The sequence below is a fragment of the Cheilinus undulatus genome, linkage group 1 (genome assembly GCF_018320785.1).
Source record: "Cheilinus undulatus linkage group 1, ASM1832078v1, whole genome shotgun sequence".
NCBI lineage: Eukaryota > Metazoa > Chordata > Actinopteri > Labriformes > Labridae > Cheilinus > Cheilinus undulatus.
In genome coordinates, this window is record NC_054865.1 from 48311024 (window position 1) to 48333441 (window position 22418).

General features: G+C 39.5%; 1 protein-coding gene across 1 annotated transcript in view; it reads left to right on the plus strand.

Annotated features, from left to right (window-relative positions):
- The window catches only part of LOC121512191 (protein kinase C-binding protein NELL1-like), a 419636-nt gene that overhangs the window by 295980 nt on the left and 101238 nt on the right, over positions 1 to 22418 (plus strand). The window contains exon 13 of the mRNA XM_041791349.1: positions 3600 to 3725. Coding sequence (XP_041647283.1) covers positions 3600 to 3725 — 126 coding nt within the window. The remainder of the gene's footprint in view (positions 1 to 3599; positions 3726 to 22418) is intronic.

The following is a 22418-nucleotide window of genomic DNA, read 5'->3' on the forward strand; positions in this document are numbered from 1 at the left end:
TAAAGGCTCATAATCTGCACTTTAATGCACGCCAGTTCATGTGAGCGCCTACACTGCCTAACCAGTCCAAGCGTCCCACACCACAAGGTTATCATTTGGAATCCAAATACCCAGTATGGATGTCAACACCACTATAAACAGCCCCAAAAACTGAGGACGCAGACATGTTGGGAAAGATCAGACATCAGAAAGCCTCATCTTTCTCCATCCTGACAGTAGTTACTTTCCCCCCACTTTGAATCAAAGAGAACAAAGACAGCGAGCTCTTGACTTTGAAATATTGAGGCAGCGTGTCAACGGTATCACACGCAAGCCATCATCAGGCTTCAACAACTCTCTGGCACCTTCCTCCAATAAATTGTAATCAAATGAGCTGCCTTCTGGGTGGAGAAGAGCTTCATGAGTAGATGAAAATTGGATTCAGGTACTTTTTCTCAGCCTCAAGCACTCCAGCTCTCAAGCAAGTTCAATGTTTTTGATGTAGCAGATCAATGCATTTTTATGCTGAAGGCCGGCAAAGCTTTGTACGCCTGAATACATGATCCGTCTCCCTTTGATTGTGCAATTCAACGCTCCTACTGTACACTCTCCAAGGATGAAATTTGCAGAGAAAAAACCTCTGGCTGTTGCATGTAAGTCAATTACATACTTCATACAAATTCATTCTGTTGTAAGGGGAAAGTGTGAGCTGAAGACCTCAAAGCTGGAATGTATTTATCCAAGGAGAGGATATGGAAATACTCTTCTCACTTTCTCCCTTCCCCCTAAGTGTAGCATACTGCCTCCCTTAAGTGGTGGAAAGGCTTGTTATAGCCTCAGGAAAACTGGTTCTCTGCTGCTCACTTCCACATAAATACCCAAACTATACACACATACACGAGTACCAGTTTCAGCCCTCCTGCGTAACCCCTCCCATGAGTGTTTCTGATCCCATTTCATCAAGATTCATCCAGCTCATCTAATGCCTCCCAGAGCTCTGTGTTTTAATGCTCATACAATGTCTTTCAAGCCACATTAGGAAGAGGTGCTCGGTGAAGACGCGATGTAATGTGACAATTTAGCTGAACATTATTGATGTCAAGAAAGATGCTGCTCTCTGTGCTGTCCTTCATCCTCTTCTCTTTATAGGTCATTGTCTCCTCTGCATTTCCCATTCCTTTGCTTTTCTCTTTTTTTTGTTCCTCTTCTTTCTTATCAGTCTTTCCCCTCATTTTCAGTTTCTCTTTTATTCCCTTATTCTCTTTCTTTATGTCTTGTCCTTTCCTTTTTTACTCTTATGCTCTAAAGAAACTGCATGATAGAAACTTATGTATTTTCCTATGGATCTAAAGACAGATCCTACGGCTGATTTGTGGGCACAGTTCTCTACGGCATCTTTTGTTACCTGCTGACTGTGACAGCAGGAGAGACAGTTGGACTGCTTTTAACTGTAGGCTAGTTGGATGGTAGTGCTAGACATTCATTTAAGTTTTAGTTTCAATCATGATTTTATGAGTTGATCATAGAATTCACATCATGTTTTGATGAATGAATGAGTGGTCCATGTGCTGAAAAGTACATCTGCATTTCCACCAGGTGGTCTGGTTTGACTGAGCACTGTTTGGTATGGTTCTTTACAGTTAACCCCAAAGTAGTTTCAATTTCCACAGACACCTTTACCTTCACTTGAATTCCAGTATTGTAAGCCGGATGGCCAGGCTATGCCATCAGCTAGAACACTATATCATTCCTCACAGTGCCATCCAATTCCCTCTGCACCTGCGAGGTCATCCATGGGGTAGTATCATGCACTGAAATTGTTGATTAAAGATGTCCTGATAGTATTTTTCTTTCTCAATCCATGGGATGTTTAAACACGGCAGGTACTGTTGTTACACAGGGAGTGACTATTCTTTCAACCAATCAGCGAACTGCAGTGTCTATTTTGTGTGTAGCTCCACCATGTAAGCTTGGCACCCTTCTGTAGGGGTGCCAATTAAGTAGGATGTATAGGTCGTTTACTTGTAACACTTTCCAACTTTTCATAATAGAAATGCACATAAATGCAAACCATGCCATACTACACTGAACCAGATCGCTCAGTGGCAACAAGCCATAAGTTATGTCCTGAGTCATTGTCCAGCACCATGGACAGCTCCACATTCAATAGTGCTGTGTAAACCTAAATAGACCAACAGTTTGTTCTTAGCTTGGACTATATTCAGACTCTGTGGTGACAGTTTGTGGATTTTGTCATCCTTCATTGTTCATGTGTCTTTGGCATTAATTATTACTTTCCATGAGTGTGCATCATGGCTGGAATTTTACTTTTTCAGCTGCTTGCCACTGTGGCTGGTGATTTCAATCATCTATCAGCCACGAACATTTTTTACCAGCCACGCTATTTTAGAAGCAGCATTATATAAATATCAAGGCTTATAACATTCAAGTTATAGGCTGTTTTTTTTTTTTTTTTTTTTTTTTTTTGACAATTTGTCCAGAACTCGACCATGCAAATGTTTGCTTTGCTTCCTACGGGGGCACTGTAAATTCACAGGCATTTTCCTGCATTATAAGTTTTAAACTCGTGAGAATTTCATTTTTTTGTGTGTGTGTGCATTTTATGCAGTCTCAAGCCATCACCATAAATAAGCACCTGTGTTCCTTGCTGTTTCTCTTTGTCAGAATGGTAAGCACTGAGTAGAGTTTGGATGCATGTTGCTGCACAGACTTTGATTTCTCAGCCTTAAAATTCTAGTTTCCTTAATTTTTCTGACCATGTCATTGTTGTAGCTACTGTTGGAGCAAAGCTACTACTTTACCACATTACTGGTGCTTGTACAGGTGCAGTTTGCACTCAGCAGCATTGTCATTAACACCAGAGCTGCCAGGGGTCTTTAAATACCATAAATGGCCAATGGGTAAAATTGAACCTTTATTAGAGAGCATTCATTCTCATATTGAGCACTTATCAAGATCAATAAGTTAACGCCAGACAACGACAGGCTGATTATGTAGAACTTTGTAGGATGGCCAACAGTCATTACTCATAAGATCTTTAATTTTTTTTTTTTTTTTTTTAATTTCTTCCTGGAGTATCTTTTAATGTCATGTGCAGATTTGTGTCATTTGTTATTCTTAAGTTTGATGTGTGGTACTATGAGCTTTTCAACCTGAATAACTGATGTTTTGACAGTAAAACCCTAATCCAAACTCAGTATTGAGTGTTAAAGAGATATTTAGCATGTTTTTGTCATGTTGAACTTTTCTCGAAAAGCAACCTTGTCCACAAATAACCAATTAAGGCACAACAAATTTATGAAACTAACTTTATTTTGATTTGTGTTGCCATACTGGGTATATTTACAGACTTCTCAACCCAATTTGTAACAGAAAATCTGTCAGACCTTCTCAGTTAGATTACTTTTGGTAAATGGTCATCAATGGGTTAACAACTCAAACACGACAACACCCAGAGACCCCACCTTTGTCATCAGATAAATGTGCCTGTGTTGATCAATGAGCGTGTCCTCTCCTGCAGCAGAGGTATCTCTGTATCCTGAGTGTCTATGGAGAACTATGTGGGAGTTATCAGTTGTCTCTGTTCTGTTTGTCTTCAGATATCGATGAGTGTGCCACCCAGATGCATTACTGCCAGTCCAACACGGTGTGTGTCAACCTGCCTGGCAGCCATCGCTGCGACTGTCTGCCAGGCTTCATAAGAGTGGACGAATACTCCTGCACTGGTACGTCTGTCTGCATGCACACACTGACTCAACATTCTGATTACACAATGCTGCAAAAATGCTGTAACTATCATAAACTGCTGGTTTGGATTTCAAGAAACTGCAGGCTTGCTCTAAAAAGCTGAGTGTAGAAAGCGTGGTGTTGCTCGTTGTTTGTAGATTAGATCGTGCTTGTTTTACTTGTTTGTTGGAGCCAGAAGTGACAATATTTGGGTGACAAACTTGTTCTTCCCTCCTGGTTGGCAGGCCAGTTTGGTAGAGCTTGTTCATTGCAGTTTGCAGCAGTAAGGCCCTAAAACTATCCAGCTTTCCTGTCTGTTTCACCCTAAATATGAACATTCGTTATTGTATGAGCATCATACTGTGATGAGGAGGACTTTAGACTAACATTACAATCATAAACACATTAGCAAAATGTTTACTGAAGTAATAAAGCAGGGATAAATAGGCTCATTTCCTCATTTGGTTGATTACAATTACACTTATCGGCTATATCAGCAGAAGAAGCACAAAGAATGAGGGAGAAAGATGAAAAGCTGTGAGTACTTTAGTTACAGGCCAGCTGAGGACACTTTTTAACAACTGAACAGTCATTTTTGCTTTGGGAAATATTTGTTTAATTTAGATGGAGGTATTTCTGTTACATTTGTTTGAGGCTATTATGTTCTCCAGTGGATTAGCTTTCATTATGTCTTGTTTCAGTCCATTCAGTGCTTTGGTTTATGACCAAACACACAAAATATGCTATTTTCAGCTGCCTTTGCTCAGCTCTTTGTTAAGTGCTTATTGGCTTATTAGCACGCTGACACACTAAACAATAATGCGAGAGCTGAGATTAATATACGTATCAAACCAAATACTTGACATGCTGACGGAATGCACTGAAGGTTGAAAAACCCAAAATATAACAATTTTAAAAAGGAAATGAAGCACATTTTCTGTGCACTTTTTCAAGGAGTCAAGCTGGGATGCAGACTTGGCCAGACATTATTGAGAATATTACCAGAACTCCGTAGTTTGCACCGTTCACTGTTAACAAAGACTCTAATGTTAAAACCTGGAGCAGCTCCATCAGGCTGACTTTGGCTGATATGCATGCTTTCTCCTCACTGCCACAATCATTTAATAAAACTGCTGTGTTTAAGTATCTTGCTATTAATTGTGGGGATTTATGACTTTTGTGGTTCAGATGGGAGCTTTGCAAAATGGATTTGCCAGTGAGAAACACAGAAACGGGTGTATCCATCTGGTTTGCAAGGTTTCTTGGAGTGCATGTTTTGTTTGAAAACACACCTTGCTTCCTCTACATTCCTGACCTTGATACAGCTGAACAACAGCCAAGGTATTGCAACACCTTCAACATTCAGAACCTTTTTTTTGGGACACTGCAGATGTTCTTTGTTGATGGAGGTGTTTGACACATAGAGACACCTGGCATAGCTGGTTTACTATTTCTATTTTCTCCCAGAGGGGCTTAGAGTAACATGTTTCCTCCAGGGAGAGTAGGATATGCTCAGTTGCTGCCCAGTGTTCCTCCGCAGTAGTGTTCTTTAATTAGCTCAGAGTTGGCAGCCATGCACGGACAGGGATCCATAGACAATCAATCTTTTTTGCAGCTTGTAAACTGTCCTGGCTGCTGACTGGGAGCCCAAGGAGCCCTCTTTACATCTGCTGGGAGAAATAAATCCTGTCTCTCTCTCCTTTTTTCTCCTTCAGTCTTCTTCTCGAGGGTTGCCGATCCTCTGCCTGGATGTAAGACAGAGTTAGCGTTCATGGTGCAAGCAGGCAACAGCTTATATTTCACAGCGCTAACATGATTGCACATTAGCCTCTGTAATTGCTGCGTTGTGCTGAAATCTGGGTTGTAATTCTTCATCGTGTCTGCGTCTGGAAAGGTTTCCCATAATGATATTGCTCTCACAGCACTAGGCAGGACACACACATACACAGTGGTTTCTCATTCTGTCAGGCAATTAGCAATGAGAGCGCTAACTCTTAGTCATGTAGCTGCGCTGGTTTAAAAGTTAAGCCCTGTGTGGCCAAAAACACAACCATCCCTGCTTTTATTGCTGCTTACCAGATGGAAGACAAATTAATAGCTTGATCCATTTGGCAAATATTTAGTGGTGCATTGGTTTGGACAGTTCTCTGGATATTCAGTTTCCTAGTAGACATGCAATTAAATAGAAAGGGTATCGTAACAGGAAACTGAACAGAGCCTGAAGGCATGTAATAAAATGGCCATTTATGTTAATTTTCATGTTCCATTGTACCGTAATAGCGGGGCTTCAAAGAGTCTGACAAAAAGATATTGCTAGCATGCTAAAGGGAGTTTATGCCTATTCATTCTGTGGAGCATTTATGCTTGATGAGAAAGCCTGACTTGCAATCTCCATTCCAGTTCATCCCAAAGGTGCCTGATAGGGTTGAAGTCATGCAATCAGAAGGTTGTGGGTTTGATCCTGCATTCACAAGACACCCTAGTTTGCTTTCACTGCTCATTTGATGGCGTGTGAATGAGTATGGAGGCATTTACATGGGATTGGCTAATACTAACTAATATAATAACAACCAGCTGCCATCAGTGAGTGAATGAGGAATGAATAGAGCGAAAGGGTGTGAATGGATAGGGGGTGACCTGCGGTATAAAAGTGCTTTGAGTAGTCAGGTGATTAGAAAAGTGCTATTGGAGCTCAAGCCCATTTAAGATTGGCCCTCGCTGGAGATAAGGGACCTAGCTCAAACCCTGAAAAACAGCCCCATACCATTATCCCTCCACCAAACTTCACATTAAGCCCAAAACAGTCAGGGAGTCATCTAGGGAATCAGCCAAACCCAGACTTGTCAATCTGGCTGTGAAACAGAGAAGCGTGGTTTGACACTTCACAGAACACGTGCCAAGCCTCTGAGGCTTGGCATTGGACTTAGTGATATGAGGCTTGCATGCAGCTGCCCAGCCATGGAAACCCAAACCTACCACTATGAAGCTCCTGCTGCACAGTTTTGTGCAAGTTTAGAACTCTTCAGTATGGAATCAGCAGTGATGGCGACATTTATGCACCATTCCATTGACCCCACTTTCTGGTTTTATGTGGTCTTCCACTTTGTGGCTGAGTTGCTGTTGTTCCTAAATGCATCATTTTTTAATAAAATCACTTAAAGTTGACTGTGGAATATCCAGCAGGGTTAAATTTCCTAAACTGTCTTTAGTCTCTATTTTTGTAAAGGCGGCATCCATCACAGTACTACACTTAAAACTCTTCCAAAGACCCATTTTGTATCACAAATGTTTGCAAATGCTTGATTTTATACACCTATGGCAACTGGTCTGATTGAAACTCATGAAATATAATTGAAATCCCACTTTGTGGGAACAGTTTGGGGATGGCCCCTTCCTGTTTCAACATGACTGTGCACCAGTGCACAAAGCAAGGTCCATAAAGATGTGGATGAGGAGGTGTGGTTGAACTTGACTGGCCTACACATAGTCCTGACCTCAACCCGATAGAACACCTTTGGGATGAATTAGAGTGGAGACTGAGAGCCAGGCCTTCTCCTCCGACATCAGTGTGTGACCTCACAAATGCGTTTCTGGAAGAATGGTCAGAAATTCCCATAAACACACTCCTAAACCTTGTGGAAAGCCTTCTCAGAAGAGTTGAAGCTGTTATAGCTGCAAAGAGTGGACCGACGTCATATTAAACCCTATGGATTAAGAATGGGATTTCACTTAAGTTCATATACGAGTCAAGGCAGGTAGGTGAATACTTTTGGCAATATAGTGTATTTTAAAATGTATTTGGCTCGTTGTGAAAAAGGACCAAGGGCTGCTATGATATGCACGTTTTGGTAATAATGTGCAATTACAGTATATTCAAAAGGGGTATCATGAGTCTTCTTCCTTGGTTATCAAGGTAAATGTAGAGAATAATGATAGTTTGAAGTCATTTTCTTACTTACCTCAAATCATACAAATAATAAGTAGCAAACAGTGCAGTACAGCACAGAACTGACTTTTTTTGCATAGGGCCAGGTAGGTTTGGATTTCCTTTCTTAATTCAGCTGTCCTATCCTCATAAAGGCCCAAAAATAATCAAAATAGATAAATGACAGCGGTGAAACCAGACCAGATCAATTTTGTCCTTGAGGACAACAAATGTGTGGGTCAAAACTTGAGGATTAAAACATCTAATAAATGGGTTAATTATCCAGCTTTTTATAGAGCAATCAACACTTGGGTGTCTTTCTTTTTTTTTTTGCCTCTGTTGATGGAGCCACCTGACACCAGGTTTCCCAGCATGCTTTGGGCAGGGAATTGCCCAATGTGCCAACCAATTTGCCACTCTGAGTTTCAGCTCTTACCCTCAGGAAGAAGCTTTAGGGTTCCTCAGATCAGACTGAACCGTTACAAACATTCATTTGTGCCCATGTCCATTAAAATTCTGAATAACAGGTGATGTAAGATGTGCCAAGAGGTTGTGCAATATGCCAATATGCCACTGCTGCCAGATGTTTTGCTTTTTATGTAAATGTAGAAAAGTGTTAGCTGATATACTGCTGCTGCAGGATGTAATGTTATATGGTCTGTATGATCTCTATGTGGTTTTGTGACTGTGGGACAGAGTCCTGGATGAATTTCCCTATGGGGACATTAAAGTATATCTTATCTTATCTTATTGACTATGAATGCCTTTCAGATCACTTGCAATGTGTACCTCAGGGATTCAGGCCCATGGTATGGGTTTGGCTAAAGTCATTTTTCTTTCCTTTCCCTTTTACTTTCAATTTTAATCACTGAACCTTTGGGGACCTCTCAGTGCTAGTTAATGATATTCTTAGTGCTCCTTTCCCCCAATTATTATTTTATATGTTATGATTTACTTATTATATATATTTATTTTTTATATATATATATAATATATACAGTGCTTAACAAATTTATTAGACCACCTGTCAGATTTGTCTCAAAGACCATCCAGTATCATGAAGTGCTTTAATGCAGACTCTCTCATTTTCAGTCAGCTCTCCACGTTTTACCATTTTGAACAGGAATGAGGAATTTCAAACTGAATTCACCCAAATTTGAGCCGGCTCACTGGGCTTCTCTGAGAAGTCAGAAATTAATCAAGCATAACATTCAACCACTAAAACTCATTTTCTGTTCAGGAATGCAAGTAAATAACTATAATTCAACATATTAATCAATAAATATTAATGTGCTTTACTTTTTTTCAGTTTTTTTGTAAATCAGCAAATTTGCAAATTCATGGATAACAATAATAATTCTATTCTAGCATTAAAAGTATCATTTTGGTTAAAGAGCTTCTACATATTGGTGTATTAACCATTGCAGAAACATAAAAAATGATTTTAGTAATTACCAGTGCTGTTAATTTAGGGAGCTGTGGCATAAACCTTACTTTGGTTAGGGTTAGGGTGGTCTAATATATTTGTTAAGCACTGTAAATTACTATATTTTTTTTATTTTTTTGTAATTTACAAAGAGTATTTATCACCCAGTGAACCAGGTTCTACCTTTTTTTAACCCAGCTTCTTGTCTTTGTTGTTTCTCTTCAGGAAGTCTGGAGCATTTGCCAATAATTATACCTGCTACATTTAAAAAACTCTTTATTCCTGTTTTTAAAAAGCACAAACAAATACCACCAATGCAGGTGTGATTGAACTGCCTAAAAATGGAGGTCTGATTGTTTCACTCCAGCACTTGTCTACCTTTTTGTAGTAATCTCAAAATCTCCAAATTCCAATGTATTGGTATCTGTTACAACATGAGCAAAAGAGAAAGAATCCTGTTCTATTTATGTTTTTTTTTTCTTTGTGTATTTTTCTTTTATTTCTTTGAGGAAGAAAACCTTTTCATTCAGCCACTGGTGAACACTCGTGAAAAGAATCGATGCCAGAGATGTAACTCAACAGGTTTAATGTGGGGAGAAAAGCAAAAGCAATCACTACACCTTTATTTTACCAATAATAAATGAGGTAAAATACACTATATGGACATAATTTGCTATAACTATTACATGCACTGGAAGACCGTGTAAAATCACAATGGGGTCAATGTCTGCTAAGGCGTAAAAGTCTCCAACACTCAACTGATTCCATATCTGAAGAGTTCTAAACGTCCTGCACAAAAACTGTGGTGGGAGCTTCGATGGGTTTGTATGGCTGGGCAGCTGCATGCAAGACTCACAATCTTAATGCTTCAGCATTGGCCTGTTTTTCAGGGGTTTTTTTTAGACCCCTTATCTCCAGTGAAGGACAATCTTAATGCTTCAGCATACCAATACGTTTTGGACAATGCTATGCTTCCAACTTTGTCATCCAACAATCTTGGAAAGGCTCTTTTCTATTTCAACATGACTGTGCCCAAGTGCACAAAGCAAGGACTAAACAAAAACATGGTTTGATAAGATGAGTTTAGAAGAACGTGACTGGCCTACACAGAGCCCTGACCTCAACCCCACTGTGTGCCTTTGGGATGAGTGGAACAGAGATGGCGAGCCAGTCCTTCTCATCAAACTGAAAACGCTCTACAAAATGAATGGACACAAATTCCCACAAAAACATACTTGCAAGGAAGTCTTCCAAGATGATTGGAGGCTGTTATAGCTGCAGAAGGGGGGAAACTTGATATTAAAGTGCATGTATTTCGATACAATGTCATTACAGTTCATGTTGGTGTAATGGTCAGACGGTTGAATACTTTTGTGCATTTTTTAACTAGTTTGTTTTTGGACATTCCACCAGCAGAACCATAACATTAAAGTTTGTGCTGTTTAGAGTTGATATTAAATGTGTGAATGCTGCTGGTGCAGAGCAAGTAGGCCTGAGGTGATTTCCCCTGTGGGAAGGTCATTATAATCTCTGACTTCATGTGTTGGTGGATAATAGTTGTCTGCCATGGGTAATTGCAGAAATGGCGGTCCGACTCCCACTGTGTACTTATCTTAAATTCTTTGGGCCTTAAAGGAATTGTCTTCTGCATTAAGGAGGCACTGATAAGTTCACTGTTACAGATTAGACTGCTGGGATGTGAAGTTTAAGGTCCTTCCTTTGCCTCAGTACCATCCTGTAAATAGACCTAAAGAACAGATTCAGCTCAGGCGTGGAGATAGAGCACAGTTCAGCCATTTTAAAATACATTTTTTATTCATTAGAAGATGTAGCTGTGCACCCCGGATGGCGGGGTGAAGACATGAAACTCTGAAAGATAAAGAGCTTAGTTTCTATTACACTACAGCTTTTATATTCTGCTCTGTCAACGTGCGACACTGTAGTTAAAGACCTACAGTAACATTCATTCAGCCCCTTACTCTGTTTGAATCAGGGCCGGTGCAGGTGCAGATAAATGCTTTGGAATTAATATGTTTTTGAGCAAATATCTACATTGTGACAACCTGTTATTAACAAATGACTGTATAATATTGTGCTAAAAGTTGTGCACTTTTTAAAGCTTCTATATATTTTCCATCTCATATAGAGAGAAATATTTCAAGACTTTATTCATTTTAATCATGGTGATTATAGTTTACAGCTCATGAAAATAAAACAAAGAAAAGGATACTGTGGAAAAGTCCAATTTGCAAAGGTTTCCTGGGCCTTCACTCTGTCACTCTGGTTCAATTCACACAACCACAATCATGGGGAAGACTGCTGACTTAACTTTTATCCAGTGGATAATCACTGACAACCTTCACAAGGAAGGTAAGCCACAGAACGTCACTGCTGAAAGAGCAGGCTGTTCTCAGAGGCTGTATCAAAGCAGGTTTATATAAAGCTGAATGGAAGGGAAAAGTGTTGTAAGAAAATGATGAGCTCAGCCTTCAGAGGACTGTCAAGCAAAGCAGATTCAAGAACTGTGGATCAAGAGCTACCACACAGATGGGTCCAGGAAATAGACTACATGTGTGGAGTTCCTAGTGTCGAGCCAATCCTGAACCACAGAAAATGTCATCAGCGTCTCTCCTGGGCTAATGAGAAAAAGAACTGAACTGTTGCTCAGTGGTCAAAAGTCCTGTTTTCAGAGGAAAGCAAATTTAACATTTCAAATCAAAGTCCCAGAGTCAGGAGGAAGATCAGAGAGGCAGAGAATAAGGTGCTTGAAGTCCAGTGTTTTCAGTTACTACAGTCAGTGATGGTTTGAGGTGCCATGTTGTCTGCTGCTGTTGGTCCACTGATCTTTATCAAGTCCAGAGTCAAAGCTGTCAGCTGTCTTCCAAGAGATTTTAGATACCTTCATTCTTCCATCTGCTGAGAGGCTTTATGGAGATTCTGATTTCCTTTTCCATGAAGACATGGCATCTGCCCACTGTGAAGCCAAAACTACCAGAAACTGATTTGCAAGCTAACTGGTCTGACCTGAAGTCTGAAGAGAATCCCTGGGGAAATGTCAAGAGAAAGATGAGACATCAGACTCAACGATACAGATGAGCAACCTGGGCTTTATAACACCCCAGCAGTTCCACGGACTGATTGGCTCCATGCTACATCACATTGATGCAGTGATCTGTGTTAAAGGAGCTCAAGCCAATCACTGAGTGCATAAATGAGCATAATTTCCCAGAAGGTCGATAATTCTGTTTTATTTTTTGTGCCGATGTTTTGTGATATTCTAATATTTTGAGAGAGTGGGTGTTTTATTTTGTGAGCTGTAAGCCATAATCATCAAGATTGAAACAAGAAAATAATTTGAGATATTTTACTTTGTATGAGATAAATCTCAAATATATGGAGTTTTCACTTTTTAAATTAAATGAGAGGAATTATTGAGCTTTTTCATGATATTTAAATTTTTAAAAGATGGCTTGAGCAACAGGCACCCAGGATTGAAACTTTATTCTCCAAAAGAGGAGTCAAATCTGTTTTTCCTCTACCACTGCTATTGGCAAAGCTAGCCATCGCAAGTTTTGTTTTGCCAATGAGGAAGAAATGACATTCATGAGCATGCCGCTGCTCTGGAAGTTGGACTGTTTTCAAGCGAAATCACTGTGACCACATTGCTAAAAAGTAGACATGGAATATGTATGAAAAATAATCACTACCACTGCAAACACACTCTCTTTCTGTGCATGTCTTGGCTCCAAATAGGCTCAACATGTTGGCACCCTTTGCAGTTTGAATTTTGGCTTCAGTTTTGAACAGCCTGTATTGATTAACATGGGCAGGTGTTATTGTTAGCACAGCTGCTGCCTTTGATTCATTAATGTATATCCTTATCTGCTCTCTATGGATCAATGCTGGACTTTTCATGTTCGTATCATGTTCATAGACGTTTGCTCAGACTGACTGAAAATATCTGCCTTTAATTTCATGCTTCACCTCCTACACATATTTGACAAAATACCACCATTGGTAGGGGCTACATCCCCCAACCCAAGACACATTATATGTTTAATGAAAATTTGATCAAATCCATTCCAATTATACATGTAATGAATATGGAGCTCAGGTGTGACGAGGCTAGAAAGCTCAGCAACCCTCGCTGTGTACATTAACTCTTCAAAAATGGAGGTCAGGCTTTCAGGCTGGCTCGGCACCAGCTGCTTTAATAAGCCCATCAAACACAGTTTGAAGAAGGAGTCCGATAAGTTTTCCTTCCTTTCATCCATTTGTGATTGCCTGAGAGAGGCTGGTGTTTATATTTAGCTTCCCCCATAAAGGTTTGATGTAAAGAGTGTTTCTTCCAGCTTGTGGGCAGACTGTACAGCCGCCTGTCCTCACGTTGCACTAGTTCTTCTTTGATGCATTGTCTTCCAGCTCCCCTGGCTGAAAACACGTGGAGACTTTGGAATAATAATGCTCCATGGCTGTGGGATGGATGTTCACTGACAGAGCACATTAATGGAACATGCTTTCATTAATGTGAATTGCAGCCTAAGCAACTTTATTGCCCAGAGCCGTGTGTTTCATTGGGTTGTAAATTTATTGAATTATCTCTCCCGCTCTGTGCTGCACTCGCACACAGGGAGGGTATGAACTGGGTGGTCAGGACACCATAAAACAAACTGGGTGCCTGTAAAGAAGTCTCTTTAATTCATGCTGTAGAGGAAACATATTTCCAGCATCTTATGGTGTCTGAACTGTTGTGTCTTAAGGGCTTCATATAGATCTTGATACTCTACAATATGTGGTTTACATATAAGAAATCAAAGGCATTTAAAACCTTGGGAATTTGCCTTGTTTACATGCAAAAATGGTATCAGAGTTTGGAGTCTCATTGAGGCCGCTTAGGCCTGAAACAGTGGTTTACCATCCATCTGTCCACCCATCCATCCTTCCATCAATCCATTCACCCATCCACCCATCCATCCTTCCATCCATCCATCCATCCATCCATCCATCCATCCACCCATCCATCTATCCACCCATCCATCCATCCATCCATCCATCCATCCTTCCATCCATCCATCCATCCATCCATCCACCCATCCATCTATCCACCCATCCATCCATCCATCCATCCATCCATCCATCCATCCATAAACATCATGTTCCAACTGTAAAGATTAAGAATTCATTTTATTTTGAAAACTGTTTGAAATATTCAAGGTTACAGAGCACACAACTAATAAATACACACAATGTAAAATCCTGCCACCAGGGAGCTCTCAACTAAAACAGTAACACAAAATGATAAAAAAAAATTAATCAGACACTCAATGCTGCACATCTCGTCTTTTTATTCTTTTGTTTCAAATTGAGAACTCTGTTCAACAAAACCAGCACTTCATAAGCAGAAGAAATTAGGGAGAAATGGCTTAAACCCAGCCAACATATCTGTAGGGGCCCAATATGGGTTATATGCGGGCTACATTATGGGTCCCATGTGTGTTTGTCTATGGGTTACGTGGTGGCCCCACCTGTGACTGGATCAGCCCATAAGATACAGGCCCAATCTAGAGATCCTTACAACTGCCCATGTTTCAGACAAGTAGGATCTATGTTGGAATTCTAGAGATGGGGCCTGTGTGGGACTCTTATGGGCTGATCCACCCTTGCAGGGCAAACACAGGTGGAGCCACCATGGACACCATGTCCCATAAGGACATTCTGCCTGGGAAAAGGCACTTCCAGGTTCACACTGGAAGTGGCACCAGAATGTGCATGCACTCTTGCATTACTTCCAGTGCACATGCGCATCCTGGGACCACTTCAAGCAGAATCCAGAAGTGCCTTCTGTTTTTTTCTGCTTTTATTGAACATACAGCAACATAAATAGCTGCAGCTGGCATAGCGTTAAGCTAGGATGAAACTATAGCTGCAGTTTCATCAGAACTGGACTACATTTCTTTAACAAATTGAAAGCTTTTCATAATGGAAAAGATGTTTTTGCTCTTCTCACAACCTGTGTTGTCTTGTGTTTGCAAGAAATACAGGTTGGGTTAAGCTGTACTGGAAGTTGGCATATGTAACTACTGCTGCCAGTGTAGTGATTAGCTTGGATGTAGCTGTAATGTAACAGTAGTTTAATCAGAGCTGGGCCACTTTTCTTTATTCAAACAAGAATGGAGAGCCACACTAAAAGCTTCTATTGGCATAGAAGATGCTTTTGCACTTAACTGGACTGGTCTCAGCATGAGTTTAATCCATCAGCAATCTCCATCGTTCCTAAACTATGGCAGCGCCTGCCTGTCAAGCTCAGATTACTAACACATACCTACTACCTCATATTTTCTTTGTCTGATTGGCCTACAGTGATTTTGATGGATGGATTTTTTGTCCAATCACACTCTGAGAATTGTTTTGAATTTCCTGCCCTTCCCAAACACTTTGTATGGGAGTTTCTCCAAGTGAATGTGAATTATATTCATGCAGTGGATATGAAACAATCAGGTTAGGACCCAGTGTGAACTGCTTTCAAATGTACAACTCCAACCCTTAATCTAGCCTTTTCAGAATGATTTGTCAGACACATTGATACATATTAATTTACATTTTCAAGAAGAAACTTGTAGATTTTATATCCCTTATAGTACTGCACTGTACTCTTGTACTGTATTGCATTCATCTTATAAGGGTGCACAATGCAGCTGCTTTAAGTAGTCAGTGCTTACCTGAAGATCTTTGATCTGCACTATAAGGATCTCTGTAAGCCCTGCTTGGCATTTATAAAATCTAGATAATAAAACCGTCTTATCTCTGAGCATACATATGGCCTGCATGTCGTACTGAGGAGCAATTGGCTGGTGAGGTCAAGAGAAAACGGCCTCCTGAACTCCAGGTGGATTACTGCAGCCAAATCAGAAAATTTCTCCATCTAATTTTATGGAAATCCATGTCCTCCAGGCTAAATGGTATGACAGGCAATCAATATGTTTTCCCCTGTGACACGGGGCAGATCTCTGCTGAGTTCACACCACGTCAAGGTGAGCAGCAAGGCCGAGGCAGAGAGACGAGAGCATGACGACTTTGCGTTGGGAAATTAAAAGAGACAGAAAAAAAAAACCCTTGAAAAATCCTGCCATGTCCTCTTCTACTTTATGGGCTTGTCACTGGTCATTAAACTTCACATTATTGGAGTGTTCTGCTTGACATTATTGAATGAGATGATGGTAGGAGCTTAAGAGACGAGGACATGTTTTAGAAATTTACTATGCAAAGTAAAAGTGAATCATGAGGTGTGGATTTTACTCCAGTACACACAGAGGCAGTCAGCTTTGCTCTCACTTTAAACATCCAAGCTCTAAAATAAAGACAGAAGATGGATGGAGTCCAAGAAAATACAGGAAGACATTATTTCTAGGACACAAACAACCCTGACTGGGGCGAAGTTTCTCTGTAACGTTAAAACTGATGCAAGTTGACGTCAGTTTGAGTTAAAAATGTGAAAAAGATCAGGGACAATACATGAAAAGATGTTAAAATTAGCATCAAACAAAAAACAAAAGGGGAACAAAAGCCTGTTTCAACATGGCAGATCAAAACTAGACATTAAACATGGAATATGCTGCAGTTGTTTTACTGTAAGGTGCCAAAAATGCTTTGTGTTCTTGTCCTTTGCATGGAGATAGATCAGTTGTATTTCCTATGTGAAGACCAATCATTTCAACAGAACAGGCAAAGCAAGGAAAGGCAAGTTATTTATAGGGCATCATTCATATTCAGAGCCTTTCAAAGTGCTTTGCAGAGCTTAAAATGTACGCCTATAACATCAGGTGTATTAAAAGATGGCACAAAAGACATAAAAAATGGAACATACCAAGATTTTACATAAACACTTATTTAGAAAATGACATTTAGCAAATCTTGTGTTTTGTTGCAACTCATAAACAGCCAGTAGACCACCTCCAGACGTCCTGAGGGTGCAAAATGGTTCATATGTCACTAGCATGGCAGAGTTGAATTTAGGTGCTGAACATCAGAGACTTTAAAACAAGCAGAAAAAGTTTGAAATAAATTCTCTGAGTCACAGTGAGGGGATTTACTGTTTTGTAATATGTTGGAGTTCTGCAGCATTTTAAGTTCACCAACATTATTGAACAGCTTGTTTTGAAGAGACCATCCCAGTGAACCTGATGGAAATAAAAGCATGCATGAGCTTTTAACATTAGTTTTATCAAACATTATTCCTTTGAGCATAACTCCCAGATTTCTCTCCTGACACCAAGGGTGCTATGTAACATTAGGCCTTGCCCCCTTGGGTGGGTCCAGAGTTGAGGGTCCAAATAAAGTTGGAGCGCTCTGTAAAATGTAAATAAAACATGTCTGATGCTCAGAACAGGTGTCACGGTCAGCTTGTGACAGTCTATTAAAAATCCTCAGTGCCTTTAGGGAAATTAATGGTAACAGAAAGAGGTTCGCATAGTGACAAAGGATGCTTGAGGAAATTTATATTGGAAAAGAAAACATAGGTTACTGTGCAGATGGTTTAATTAGCTATCAGAGAAAAAAAGCACAACATGGCCTCTTAAGAAACAAATCTGCTTCTTTAAAATTATCCTTAAGATTAATTTGGTCTGTTTAGTTCCTTTCTGTCATGATATGTTTGGCTTACAGACCAAGCAAGTTAAATATAAAAATGACTTGAGACTGTAAAAGTCATTAAGAAGACTATGATCATTTCATCCATCCAACAAAGAGCTTCAACTCTAATGGCATTCTATCAAGAAAAGACTAAAGAAAATGGGCATAATAACATTACAGCTCCTGAGATGACTCATAGGAGAGGACGGATGCAAAGCTCTTATACTCTGAGCTTTTCAATTTTTATCGAGAAATATAAGAAAAAATGGCCTCACTATTGCACTTAAGTACACGCTAAATGGACAGAAGACGGAAATGACAAGGTAGGAACAAATTATTGGTTCTGTACATCATGAACTGCCATGCTGCTGTCAGTAAAAGCTTCATTTTCACAGGAATTTCAACTGAAACAAAAAGTGGAAAAAGAGCTAAACTTATGGCAGGAATGAAGCAGAGTTCATATACATATTTGTTCATTTTATTGTGAATGTTTTGCATACTTTTATTTCCCTTCTCACTGATTAAGATTGGGCATGAAGCCTGATATTCTACTAAGCAAAGATGCCAGTATACACATTGTTTTCACAGTGTATAGCAGTGTTTTCCTTTCAATGACTGTTACTTACCATCATTACCCATATTAACCTTTATTTCATTGTTGCGATTGTGTAAATGCTGTGTATAACGTATGAAATTCTACTGGGACTGGTACGAGTGACTCCCACCTGCCCCTGCAGACTTGGGCAGTAAAACCCAAGTCCTGCACTATGTCATCCCTGTGATGAGTTGATTTGTGGTAAAACACTTTTTCAGTTTTTTTTTTCTAAATAAAAGTAATATTTGTCCATATGATGATTGCATTCAGAAAGTATTCGGACCGCCTTTACATCTGTAAGTTTTGAAGGACTTTGTGGCAGTAGTGCTAGACAGAAGTGGAACCCACTTGTGCTTCACATTGTGTATTTTTTGCAAACTCCAAACAGTCTTTCATGCTTTTTGCATGGAGGAGAGAAGCTCAGATCAGTGGAGGGCTGCAGTGATGTTAGTCCTTCTAGAACTTTGTCCCATCTCCACACAGGATCTCTGAAGCTCAGTCAGAGTGACCATCAGGTTCTTTGTCACCTATCTAAAGGCCCTTCAACTCTTATTGCTCAATTTTGCTGAGCTCTATCTCTTGGAAGAGTCCTGGTTGTGCCACGCTTTTTTCATTTGAGAACTATGGAGGCCACTGTGCTCTTGAAAAATTTCAGTGCAGTAGATTTTTTAGAGCCAACAATCCTGTTTTTGAGCTCTGCATTATACTGGTCATTAAGAACACGCTATAGGCTACTAGCACCAATTAATGGATCAATGACTTATATGTTGTCTTGTAAACTAAAGGCCGTTTCTTTTGTAGGCTAAATGTTTCAAACATCTCCAGCATTTTATTAAAATATGTATAGAACATATTTTGTCCATAAGAAGGGGAAACAGTTGAAAAACTTCATAGGCCCAGACGAAGTTGTACGCCTGACCCCAGGCCCTTGCCAAATGTGGGCAACTGGACTTGAAAACATTTTGCCTCTCCTCCTCAGTTCTGAGCATGAGCTGTAAGGCATCCAGCCTTGGCCACTGTGAGTGCAAAGGAGAAATGCCAGTGAAGGATCAGGATTGGGGGATTTACTTGCAGAACAGGAGCCAATGAAGTGAGATATAACTTCTGAGCCTTATGATGACTCATGCATTTCAAAAATAGAAAATGAAAGGGAGCAGTGAATACGTGAACATAAAGGGACATGATCAAGACAAAGCTTCCACTAGGACCTGACCTTGTTAATTAGAAACAGAAAATTTGTCCTGTGAATTGTCTAAATGAGAAAATGTCTGATTCCTCACTCTGATCCCTTTATTATCCCGTGTTCTCGGCTGTGTTGACGGTGCAGGAGCTGCCCTGAGTGTGATGGCAGCTGTCCGCAGCTCTGATGATCAGTCATTACGCATCATTAGCCCCGGCGCTTCGGGGGGTCACCTCGACATGTCCAGGCCTGACACCACATCTCTATAATCATCACTAATTAGACAAACCTGACAGAGACAGGCAGCACGCTCATCTGAGCCTGTTGTTATCTCCTGGAGAATCACTGAGCTTACTGCTGTCAGTGTAATAACTTAACTCTGACAAGATCATTCATCACAAAGATACCAATAGGTTATATATTAAAGGGAAAATACATCAGATACTCCAACTGGCAGATCCTATCAATCTCTGATTGTGTATTCATTTTATTTTTCTAGCCTTTGACCAAACAACTAATTTTTGGGGCCATGAGAGATAATGAAGATGCAGCGCTCCTTTTAAGGAGTGGTACATTTCAAACAGTTTGTACATTTGCATGCACAGGTAAGTTGAGTAACGATAGCTTGGTATAAATACTCACCCCTGTTAAAGTCAGTATTTAGTAGATGCACCTTTGGCTGCAGCCACAGCACTGAGTCTGTGGGGATCGGTCTCAATCAGGCTTGCACATCTGGACACTGCAATTTTACTCCATTCTTACTTGCAAAACTTCTCAAGCTCTGTCAGGTTGCCCAGGGTTCGGGCATGAACAGCCCTTTTTAAGTCCAGCTACAACTAGAGAGAAACGTGGTACCCTATCTACTTGCATTAAACCTGTTCTTTGCAATCTGGGTGTTTCTTTTAGCCAGTCCTTGATCCTAGACCAACATGTCAACAATCTGGTTCGTCCTTGCTTAATTCTACTCAGAAATATCGCTCAACAGAAATTCTGTTTCCACAGCTTAGATGGAGATCATTCATACATTCATTTCCTCCCGTTTGGACTGCTGTAACTTACTTTTCACCTGGCTCAGTGAAACATCTGTAAATGGTCTATGATTAGTTCAAAACGCTGCAGCGAGACTACTTATCAAGTCCTCAAATAGGTCACACATAACACCAATTCTGTATTCTCTCCACTACTGTCCCATACATTTCAGAATACATTTCAAGATTCTTAAGTTTACTTTTTAAACCCTGAATGGTCTAACACCAGTATACTTTTCTGAACTTTTACAACCTAACAATCCCAGCAGGACTCTTCAGTCCTCTGATCAGTCTGTTGGTTGTTCCACACTCCAGACTGAAAAGCAAAGGAGACCGTGCATTTAAGGTCATTGCTCCAACTCTTTGGAACTCTCTTCCATTGGGTTTAAGATCAGTAGACACCTTTAAAAGCATTGTAAGACCTACTTGTTTGGTCTGGCCTTTACTTTTTTAAAAATTTATATTGTTTTTAATTCTGTATTTTTGAATATATGTATTTTTATTTCCCTTGTTGGATTTGTTGTGCAGCACTTTGTAACTGAAGTTTTCTTTATTTTTAATTTTTTTATTTTATTTATTTTTTATTTCAAACATGTTGACAGTCAAAGTATAAAGCATAAAAAACAAAAAAGACAAAACAGAATAAATTTAAAAAAAAGAAAAAGGACAAAGGAGGAAAAGAACAAAAGAGTAGAAAGATAACAAAAAAATGCATCATCCATCATAGTTTTCAAGTAAAACTTATCTGGTCCTACCCCTTATTCTGGTCTTACCCCAGTTTTGAAAAGTGCTATATAAATAAACCTTTTATTATAAATGTATTGAATTATTTTTTATGATGATGATGATGATGATGATTATTATTATTATTATTATGCTATAACATAATCATAACATAATAATAACAATATAATAATAGTAATAATATAATAATAACAATAATAATAATATAATCATCATAATTACCATCATAATTATCACAATAATAATAGAGAGGTGTTATTAAGAGGTGTAGCCAAATTCTGTTGTCTTTATAGTTTATTTTCATTTACAGTTATCTTTGTTGCATGTTCTTTCATGGTTAATTTAGTGTTACTATCTTCACAAAGTTTCTTTTCACTTTCAATATAAAAGCAGAGAAGCTTATTGACAAAATCTGTTTGCATGTTAGTTATCCTGCTGTCACAGTAGCTGAGAATCACAGGACGTCAGTGAGTCATTGTGTACATGCCCTTTAGTTATTCAGTTTGTACCGGTGTTGAACAGAGTATTTGACAGTTTGAAGCTGCCTTATACCTCTAAGTCATGCTTCAGACCACACTAGTGTAACAGTGCAGCACTCTTTTAAAAAGTCATGTTATAAAGTTCATCTCTGCAGTCAATTCAAGTTAGAGCATTGAAAAGATTTACTTCCCATTGTTAGAATGGACTTGTGCATTTGTTAAGAAATGAATATAATGAATGCAGATTCCAACTGACAAAATGCGATTAAAAATATGGTGTTGCAATTAATTTTTAAATACAACTTTCCATAGGAAAATTGTCTTGCAGTCCTAGTTGTAACTGAACCTGTTGGTGCTCTCTCAGTGCTGCAATGCAACAGTATCTGCAGGGCTCATAAGTATATTTTCCAGGGGATTTATTGCTCATGCAGCTTGGCAGTGTCTCACTTACTCATTATCCATCAATTCAGCCTCAGCATCTGCCTGTTTACACTTCCAACATGATAATTTCAAATTGGCCGGAGGACATTAAACAGTAAATAAGCATTCACTGCTGCCAGTGTTTTGCTTGTGCTGCTTCTCCTCCATCAGCTCACAGCCATTAGCGCACTGAAAATGTTTAATTTTGTCACTCTTCCTCTATTGCACCAACATTAAAGAAAGCTGCCTTTTATAACCCATCACACA